Source organism: Selaginella moellendorffii, unplaced genomic scaffold (genome assembly GCF_000143415.4).
Source record: "Selaginella moellendorffii unplaced genomic scaffold, v1.0 SELMOscaffold_1, whole genome shotgun sequence".
NCBI lineage: Eukaryota > Viridiplantae > Streptophyta > Lycopodiopsida > Selaginellales > Selaginellaceae > Selaginella > Selaginella moellendorffii.
The window spans coordinates 3827841-3836359 of NW_003314262.1; the positions used below are offsets into that span (position 1 = coordinate 3827841).

Below are 8519 nucleotides of genomic sequence, written 5' to 3' on the forward strand. Positions count from 1 at the left end.
GGCTGGTTTTGAAGAAGTGCATTTTCATCAGTCCGTCATCAGCTGCTCAGAAGGTGACTATTTAAGTCCAATGAACCGAGCCTTTATTGGGAAGCTGCAGCTCTCTTCCCATTCAAATGATGTTTGAATGGGGAGGACTCCAATGGATGGAAGAGGATGAAGTGGTATGGTCTGTGGTGTCAAGCTCGCCTGCCAAGTTTAATGAGCCTATTGATTCTTTGCGGTATCATGAAGCCGAACGCGAATAGTTGTTGTAGGATAAAATTAATTATTTTAATTTTTTTACAAACCATAAATTATTCATGAATATTTATTTTAAGTGAAACTAAAATAATTTACAGTTTATAATGACATGAAAAATATTTATGAAAATACATCCACTGCTACAACGCTAATAGTAGTGTAGCATATCAACCACATTGAATCTAATCTATCCTTTCCTATATATAAGCAAAAGTCTATTCATACACCAGATTCATTTAATTGCATTCAAAAGCTACACTAAGTGTTTTAGTCTTGCTTGAACTCTATTGTCCACCAAAGTGTTATGATTAATTGCATAATAAGTAGTAGTTCCATGGTAGAGGTAATATATAACTCTAGTACATTAGTGTTTGGTATTGAATAATATCATTTCTTCAAATGCCAACTTAAAAGATTTTATAACTTGCCTCCAACCTTCAAGGAGGTATTAAGATTTTAATATATAAATAATTTTGTTTTATAGATCACAATCACTTGGAGTTTTTAGAGCTTGAGGCTTTGGAATCACCTATAAGTTTGGATACAAAATCTCTTATTAAAAACTAGCAAAAAACTCCAAGTACCTTTGCAAATTGCAAACTTTAAGACAACTGCATTGATCATATCCACATCCAATATAGTACATTGTCGCTGTTGGCTCTCCAGAAAGGGCTCTCACAGAAATCTCCATTCTAATGAATATTCAATATGCCCGAATATTCACGTCTTGAGTTTATTCATAGAATATTCTTTGGAGTTGTTTTAAATGCTTGCGCCCACGAGGAACTCGTTATCGCTTTCCACAGGATGGAAGGACGATGGATACCTTTTGCCTGTACACTCACACACACACAAAGAACGTGGAAATAAATTCCATGAAGGATTTAGTGACGAGATTTTTACCAGAAGGAAGCATATGATTTTGAAGGAACGCAAGGCAAGCTCTACTGTTGATATCTTTCGCGAGCTGGACGTCGAGATCTCCAGACAACCTTGGAAAGAAAACGAAGAGAAACATGGAGCGAGCTTTGAACCAGTACGAACTTACTTGAGTTTCTTGGACATCATCGTAAGAAACAATGGAAAATCAGATTGATCCTGGTGCTCGGTGTGCTACAAATGCGAGAAGATGTATGTAAACTTCCCCGAGTGAGAGAAATCAAGCAAAGCTGACCTTGATCGTCAAGAGCTTGGTTTCAAGAGATTGCCCGTTCTTGGTTTTCGTCCCAGCTCTTGCATTGAGATACACAAGACGAGCTTCTTTCAAGGCCTTCCAATCGAAGTTTTCAGTGTTAAGCAGGAGAACGGGAACATGTCCAGAGACCTTCTCATAGTCTACCTGCGGAACAAAATGTCTCATGAGAAGATCAAAGATCAAGCGGGCTTACTTTTTCCACGGGCTCCCACCAGACGTCTAGCCCGAGCGAGCACTTGAAACGGGTGGTGATAGCTCCAGGCGCTATGATCGCAGTTGCTCCACCAAAAGAATGTCCAGCAATGGCTATTCGATCCAAGTCCATCCTCCCTTTGAACATGGTAACGTCCAAGCTATAGTCTCCAGTGACTAAGTTGGAGCTTATACTTCCATTGTTTAGCTCGTCGAGCCCATGAAGGACGAGCTCAATCTCCTTGACTCTCTGATACATTGTAAAAAGCATGAAACTACAAGAACCAAAGAGGAGGAAAGAAAAAAAGTTTCCTGGACACACCTGTTTGAGTTGCATGCCGCGATCCTTCATTTTCAGATCGTGCAAGTTTGAATTGGCGTACTTGTGCTCAATCCATCTCTCCGATCCCTTGTTGTCAATGTAACTGGCAATGTTCGCGGAGCCATCTAAATGCTCCGGAGCCACAACGACTGCCATGACAACTTCCCAAAGTTTAGAAAAGATTCACGAACAAACAGAAAGAAAAGCTAGAAAAGCTCGAAGAACGACATAACTGTACCCATACGACGCTAGATCCGAGCAAAGCGTGCTGTAAGTTGCTCTACAAGCCCACAAACCATGGGAAAAAACCACCACTGGGAATCTCTCCTCCCCATCCTCTACCAAAATTGGCTGCGCTGCCGCGGCCGCGATCACTGCTCCAGGCCAGAGCATTGCATAAAACACACCTGCGAGAAAAAATATAGAATAAATCAAGAGAATCGAGGAGATCATCCACAGGGAGACGATTACCCGCAAAGATCCACAGCATCGCCCTGCGCATCGCCGTCTTCGGCCGCGCCATATTGCACAGGTATCCAAACGCGTAGGCGACGCCGGGCAGCCAGCGGCATTTCTTGGATTGCCGCTGTGCGGCGCTCGGATAGAACACGCGCACCATCGGCGGCTGGAGCGCGCCATCGCCAGATCCCTTGGCGAGCTGGAAATCCCCAAACGCCACCGGGAAACGGCCCAGGAGCTTCGCCATAGCTCCACTCGCTCAATCCAGCAAAGCAAAAAAGTGAGTCTATAGATTCCCCTAGAATATTCAAATCTCGTTAATCAACGTCCGTACAAGAACACTGTTAATCTAAACCTAACAACGGGGCATACGGTAAAAGTACGGTAGACCTTCATCACGACCGTACCAAAAAAAAAAGGCCCCTGTTTTCCAGGGCGGGAGCCTGGAAAACAGAGGCCGAGAGACGATTTCCTCGAGAGATGGGATCTAGAAGAAGCTGTCACATATATCTCTTGTTCTCGTTTGTACAGTCCTCTGGAAAACGAACGTACCTGGTACACGAAGGATCCAAACGTCCGAAACTTACGATGAATCGTTCCTCTCAACTGTGCTGGAATGGGCACGAATCGCCGTTCCTGCAAAATCCCTTCTGGTAGAACCGGCATGACGTGCCTTTCTTCTGCTGGTGAGGCACTCTCGGGCTCCGAAAGCTATCGCCCCTGTCCACCCAGCCGCTGTTTTGAGACTGGTCTCTCCATCCGGGACTCCTGTGCGGTGCTTGTGGAGGAGCACCCCACGGACCATCGTTGAAGTTACCACCACCGCCGCCACCACCGTCGGACCTCCCTGGATTCTGGCTCCACGGGTCACTTGGCGGCGATGGAGCTCCTCCTCCTACTCGTTCATGACCACCTGTGCTACTCCAATCTCCTGTTCTAGACGAAGCGTTCCAGCCACTTCTACCACCACCTGTGTTATCCCAGCCCCCTGTCCGTCCAGTGTCTAGCGGCGGAGGTGGTGGAGCACCCCAAGCCGCCGGCGGCGCTGCCACCGGCGTACGCGCCGCCGCTAGAGCTTCCACTAGCAAAACTGCCTGCTCTCGCTGGCCGGACCTCCAGACTTTGAGATCTGCTGGGAACAGCCCCGTCAAGCTCCACTTCCTGAGCTGCTCGAACGAGAAGGGGCCTTGGACTATAGCCTTGGGGTCTTGGTAGAACCATGCCTTCTCCTTCTCTGCTATCTCGGGTGGCGGCGGCGCGTTCATGTTAGCTGGAGGTGTTGAAAGATGTGGAGGCCGAGGTGGCGGTGGTGGAGGCCGTGAGAGTGGTAAAGACCCCCCTCCGTAAACCGGCTCCTTCTGTTCTGCGCTCTTATGTCCACCAAACTTCCCGTTTGATCTTCCCTCGTTTCTCCAATCGTGATCCCTGTCCCATCCTCTCTCAAAACCGTCTCTCTTGTTGAAACTGTCTTGCTTTGTGAAAGCTGGCGGATCGTTTCTCCTGTCCCATTTGTTAGGCTGATGCTCTTCTCTAATACTTCGGCTCTTCTCGGCAGTGCTGGCTACTTCAGCTGCAAGAAAAAAAGTGAGCTGTCACAGTACCAGCGAACAGACATCCACTTACCTGGCTGCTCAGTTGGGTTTGGTTCGTCGCTTGGCTCCTCGTGCTCGGGGTCCATAGTAGCGTCCGCTTCAAACGCTGGGACCTTGCTCAACTCCTTCAAGCGATAGTCTTGATTCGAAATCCTTTGAAGCTTCTCCACGCACTCCCTCAATGTACAACGGAGTTAAGGTTACACTGGGTTGGCAACAATTTCGAGAACAAAACAAAAAGGATATTCTTTCTTTCGACCCTTCTCATTGGCACGATCCCTGAGCGCGGTTAACCTTGAGGTTTCTGTCTCGAACCACTGCAACAACAGAGATAAAAGATTAACAAAGCGAAAGCGCTCATTTTCATTTACATCATTAAGCTTCGCTTCTCGAATAGACAGCGCTTTACGTTCAAAGTCTCCCTGTCATGGATTTAATTAGATCCAGATGAACACGCAAAATCTCACAGCAAAATGCATACCACAGTTGGAGCCGGGATGAACCCCCATTTGATGCTCTGCCGCAAACGCGCGCACTCCTCCTGCAGTAATTACTGTAAGGCATCCGGTATTTTGTAATGGTCAACACGCATACCTCGGTGAAATCCTGATTTGATACTAAGTCAATTGTCAGGTCCTCCTTCTTTTGTAGGTTCGTGATTAGTAAAACGATCTTCGTACTTTTTTTGCCCGCTTTGTACTCCTCAGCTTGTAATCTGGTACCTGCAACCATACGACATCGTTAGCGAGCCACGCATATAATAAAAACTACTTACCGACTATTTGAACAAGACGGTAGCACATATCATTTTTGCCTGGAACCCTTATCCTTACGAACGTGCCCACCACCTTCTGCTCAAAGTTAGGATCGCCAAGCATGTCCTCCAGTAGAGCCCTTCTTAGATATACATGACTAATGTTGCTCTGATTTATCGCCGCATACTCGTCTCCCTTGAGACTTCGCTTGTTTTTCTTTCCCTTCTCGTCATCGACTTGGCTTTCGGCTTGTTCCGTCTTTGAAGCTTTGCTCGGAAAATGGTTGTGGAGGTATTTCATCAAACTGCGCTGAGTCACGGCCTTCTTGCCGAAGAGAGACCGGAGTTGTTCGTCGCATCTTATGATGGTTTTCTTCCGCGGATTCTGGAGCTTGTTGGCCTTAATGTGATCCCATAAAAGCTTATTAACTGCGGGCCTCTTCATTGGTGTCTTTGGATCTTCCTTCATAAACTTGATAAAACTGATCATCTCCTTTGACGCCCAGCCATAAAATACCGTAGGCTTGTAAGCCTCTCCTTCCTCTTCCTCTTCCTCGTCCTGCTCTTCTTCTTCCCCTTCGTCTTCTTCTTTCTCATCGACATCCTCGGTAAGAGGTTGCTCCTTCTGCTCCTGATTTACAGTGCACTTGAACTCGTCAGAGAGAGCATTCAGGATCTTCGTCTTCCTTTCTTTCCTTATCCCAGTACCAAAAGGAACATCTTCGTCGTCGGCCATCACCACAGCTGCAGACGCTTCTGACTCGGAACTTGAAGCCTCGTCGTCCGACCGCCCGTCACTATCTGCTGCAGGTGTAGCATTCACGAACTTTCCGTCCTTGTCAAATTCTGGCAAAACGATCGTCTCTTTCGCCTTCAAATCCTCCCAGTATTCTTTGAACAGACATTCGTATGTGTCGCGGTCATTAAAATCGACCGTGTTCTGAAAGAACACATCGAGTTAGACATTTGCTAGAACTATTAATTGTTGTGACCTTACCCCTTCAGCGTTTACGGTTTCATTGAGCTCAATCATTTTAACGTAGTTCACGCACTCCTCGCACAAGCCTTTCTTCTTGTCAAATAAACTAAAACTGTGTCGACTCCTGCATCCAGCGCAGTAAGCTTTTGGACAAGTATAGCAACGAAAGCTTGCTTTCTTCGAACAGTTTTCTCCATCGCAAAAATGCCAGCCTACACAAGGAAGAGGTTACATAAATTCAAGCATGCTAAAACACAAACCGCAGTGCCAGTTTCCTTTCTTCCTGAAAAACTCTTGGTCCCTTCCGATACAGCCAAGATGGTACGCCTTTGGGCATGTCCTGTAAAAACAAACTTAGTCGAAGTGTCCTACCAAACCAAAAAAATAGTCACCTTTGATCGCACAGAATTAGATCCCCACCGTCGAAACACACAAAACAAACGTCATCCTCTTCTTTCCTAAATGACGCTTTCACGGAAGCCTTCCTTCCCCGCTTCTTACGACTTTCTTGAGGAGGCTGCTCCTGAGCCCTCTTCTTCTCGTTCGCTTTCGAGAGAATGTTGGCTTCATCCTCTTTCTCGGCCGCTTCGAAAAGCTCCATCTCTCGCTGTAATTCCGTCTTCTCCTCACAATTCTCACCGAAAGTAGCCGCTCCATCCTTGGCAGGAGCTTCGTCCTGCTCTGAAACTTCCATTCCATCAGTCGCCGCTGGCGATTCCTCTAATTTGCCACTTAATTCCTCCTTGACCTGTTCTCCCGAGACGATTTTTTCCTCCCCAGCTTGCTCCACAGCTCCAAGATTTTCGTCTCGCTCCATTTCGGCCACTCCATTCCCATCTTTGCTTCCATCCACCGCTGCCGCTACCTCTGGCTCTAAGCGCTGCTCCTGCTGCTCGTCGTCCATGCCTCTACACTAGAATTCTTCCCATCTACTGTCCTACCTTGGCGCTTCTTGCCCTAGCTTTGCCCGGCTAACGAATGAGTGGCCATTAGGGCATGGAGTATCTTGGCTGACCTAAAGAGAACGAGATAAAGTACGGCTAAGATGCTATTTTGTGCCATTTTTACGACCGCGCCGGGCCGTCCACGTGGATGGTTTCTGGAGCGTTAGATTGACAGCGTTGCACGAGAGACCAACGCAAACGGGGTTGCGCTTTCGGTCATTTTCCAAAACCCTACTCAAAGGGCGCTCTCTCTCGATCTTCCTTCGCCGCGAATCGCGAGCTTGGATCACAGTCGCAATGGCGTCGGGAGCGGGGAGAGCTCGCGCAGATTACGACTACCTCATCAAATTGCTGCTCATCGGCGACAGCGGTAAGCGAAAATCTCGCAGCGCATTTCCTGGTGGAGCGAGATCTCCTTATGATCCGCTCGAAATATTTCTCCTCGGTTGATTTACGTGCTTCTCGCGTAACAGGTGTGGGGAAGAGCTGCCTTTTGCTCCGCTTCTCGGACGATTCCTTCACGACGAGCTTCATCACAACGATAGGGTATATGGCACATTGTAAATGCGCAGCCTGGCTGACCATTTCTTCGCAGCATTGACTTTAAAATCAGGACTGTGGATCTTGATGGCAAGAGGATCAAGCTCCAAATATGGGACACCGCTGGGCAAGAGCGCTTCCGGACTATAACAACTGGTTTGTTTTGCTTTGCTCTAGTTCCATATACTTTCTAGCTAAATTCCATTCTTGCCTATGCAGCATACTACCGCGGAGCTATGGGCATTCTTCTTGTCTATGATGTTACTGACGAGTCTTCGTTTAACAGTATCCTTTGCGCGGTTTTTTTTTTTTTTTTTTTTTTGTTGTCCTTAATCCAGCTCCGGTAAAGACATCCGAAATTGGATCAGAAATATCGAGCAGCATGCTTCAGACAATGTGAACAAGATCCTGGTCGGTAACAAGGCCGACATGGACGAAAGCAAGAGGGTAAGAAACTCTGGATCTCATTTTCCCATGCGTCTCTGACTCTTCCGAATTATATCCCAGGCTGTATCAACAGAGAGAGGGCAAGCACTTGCGAACGAGTTTGGTATCAAGTTCTTTGAAACCGTGGGTATCTCTGACTTGCAGTCCTTTCGCTGAAACCTCTCTTCTGTTTCACGGACTTGCGGTACTGACTGTTTAAATGCTGCAGAGTGCAAAGACGAACTTAAACGTGGAGAAGGTCTTCTTCACAATTGCGGGAGACATCAAGCGGAGACTGGCAGAAACAGACTCCAGACCAGAGGTGCGGAGCTGCTTTTTGCCTCACAGATCTAGTGTAACGTGAAATCTTTTTCTGCAGCCTCCCCGGATCAACAATATAGTACTAGACCCGTCAAAGGATCAGGGCAGTGACAAGGCCAAGTCAACGTGTTGCACTTGAGGAGCGACAAGCAAAGCGACTCCTCGGCTTAAATGGTTTTTGTGGAAAATTTGCTCCTGGGGTACGGATTTGTCAAATTCTTTTCTCTCAATGTAACGAATTTTTAAGCTCCAGCATTGGTCCAGTGAGTCACGACGTCATCTTCTTTTTTCTGTGGCTCCAGCTTAGGGTTTGCGGTCATGGCACCATGACCAGAAGAAGCAGGGAATGGTGGAAATGTGCCAGAGTTCCCGCAACGAGGGAAGGAAGCAGGGATTTTCTTCTACAGTTGATCGTCCCCCTCCGCTTGTAGTGTGCTCGGCTATCGAGAGGCAGCGTCACTTCTTTGCTCTCGATTTTATCTCAGGTGGTGTTGCTGCTGCAGTGTCCAAGAGTGCCGCCGCGCCTCTCGAGCGAGTGAAGCTGTTGATCCA

General features: G+C 47.3%; 3 protein-coding genes across 3 annotated transcripts; 1 reads left to right on the forward strand and 2 right to left on the reverse strand.

Moving 5' to 3' along the window:
• Positions 1-834: 834 nt before the first annotated feature.
• Positions 835-2838, reverse strand: LOC9657918 (platelet-activating factor acetylhydrolase). The gene is made up of 8 exons (XM_024682742.1): positions 2424-2838; positions 2186-2359; positions 1953-2101; positions 1632-1880; positions 1418-1582; positions 1292-1356; positions 1147-1235; positions 835-1076 (listed from the first exon to the last, which is right to left on the reverse strand). Exons 1-8 carry the CDS (start codon positions 2656-2658, stop codon positions 1006-1008), a joined length of 1197 nt encoding a protein of 398 aa, XP_024538510.1. The 5' UTR covers positions 2659-2838; the 3' UTR covers positions 835-1005.
• Positions 2839-2892: 54 nt separating this feature from the next.
• LOC112349063 (zinc finger CCCH domain-containing protein 19-like) lies at positions 2893-6740 on the reverse strand. Its single transcript, XM_024682728.1, has 10 exons — positions 6129-6740; positions 5997-6076; positions 5755-5948; positions 4779-5697; positions 4598-4725; positions 4485-4544; positions 4375-4425; positions 4250-4320; positions 4035-4186; positions 2893-3981 (listed from the first exon to the last, which is right to left on the reverse strand). Exons 1-10 carry the CDS (start codon positions 6638-6640, stop codon positions 3014-3016), a joined length of 3135 nt encoding a protein of 1044 aa, XP_024538496.1. The 5' UTR covers positions 6641-6740; the 3' UTR covers positions 2893-3013.
• A 122-nt stretch (positions 6741-6862) lies between these two features.
• Positions 6863-8219, forward strand: LOC9630689 (ras-related protein RABE1c). Its single transcript, XM_024682826.1, has 8 exons — positions 6863-7050; positions 7154-7226; positions 7276-7376; positions 7440-7505; positions 7570-7667; positions 7728-7790; positions 7876-7968; positions 8026-8219. Exons 1-8 carry the CDS (start codon positions 6978-6980, stop codon positions 8104-8106), a joined length of 648 nt encoding a protein of 215 aa, XP_024538594.1. The 5' UTR covers positions 6863-6977; the 3' UTR covers positions 8107-8219.
• Positions 8220-8519: the final 300 nt, after the last annotated feature.

What these genes read in the sequence shown, in the direction of transcription:
- LOC112349063 (XM_024682728.1), bottom strand. Translation starts at nt 6,640, where the DNA reads ATGGACGACGAGCAGCAGGAGCAGCGCTTAGAGCCAGAGGTAGCGGCA. An exon ending in GAAAGGAAACTGGCACTGCG is followed by an intron (nt 5,949 to 5,996) that starts GTTTGTGTTTTA and finishes TTCCTTGTGTAG; the next exon opens with GCTGGCATTTTTGCGATGGA. An exon ending in GAGAAGCGAAGCTTAATGAT is followed by an intron (nt 4,321 to 4,374) that starts GTAAATGAAAAT and finishes CTGTTGTTGCAG; the next exon opens with TGGTTCGAGACAGAAACCTC.
- LOC9657918 (XM_024682742.1), bottom strand. Translation starts at nt 2,658, where the DNA reads ATGGCGAAGCTCCTGGGCCGTTTCCCGGTGGCGTTTGGGGATTTCCAG. An exon ending in TCTAGCGTCGTATGGGTACA is followed by an intron (nt 2,102 to 2,185) that starts GTTATGTCGTTC and finishes TTGTCATGGCAG; the next exon opens with TCGTTGTGGCTCCGGAGCAT. An exon ending in GCGGCATGCAACTCAAACAG is followed by an intron (nt 1,881 to 1,952) that starts GTGTGTCCAGGA and finishes ACAATGTATCAG; the next exon opens with AGAGTCAAGGAGATTGAGCT.
- LOC9630689 (XM_024682826.1), top strand. Translation starts at nt 6,978, where the DNA reads ATGGCGTCGGGAGCGGGGAGAGCTCGCGCAGATTACGACTACCTCATC. An exon ending in ACATGGACGAAAGCAAGAGG is followed by an intron (nt 7,668 to 7,727) that starts GTAAGAAACTCT and finishes ATTATATCCCAG; the next exon opens with GCTGTATCAACAGAGAGAGG. An exon ending in AAACAGACTCCAGACCAGAG is followed by an intron (nt 7,969 to 8,025) that starts GTGCGGAGCTGC and finishes CTTTTTCTGCAG; the next exon opens with CCTCCCCGGATCAACAATAT.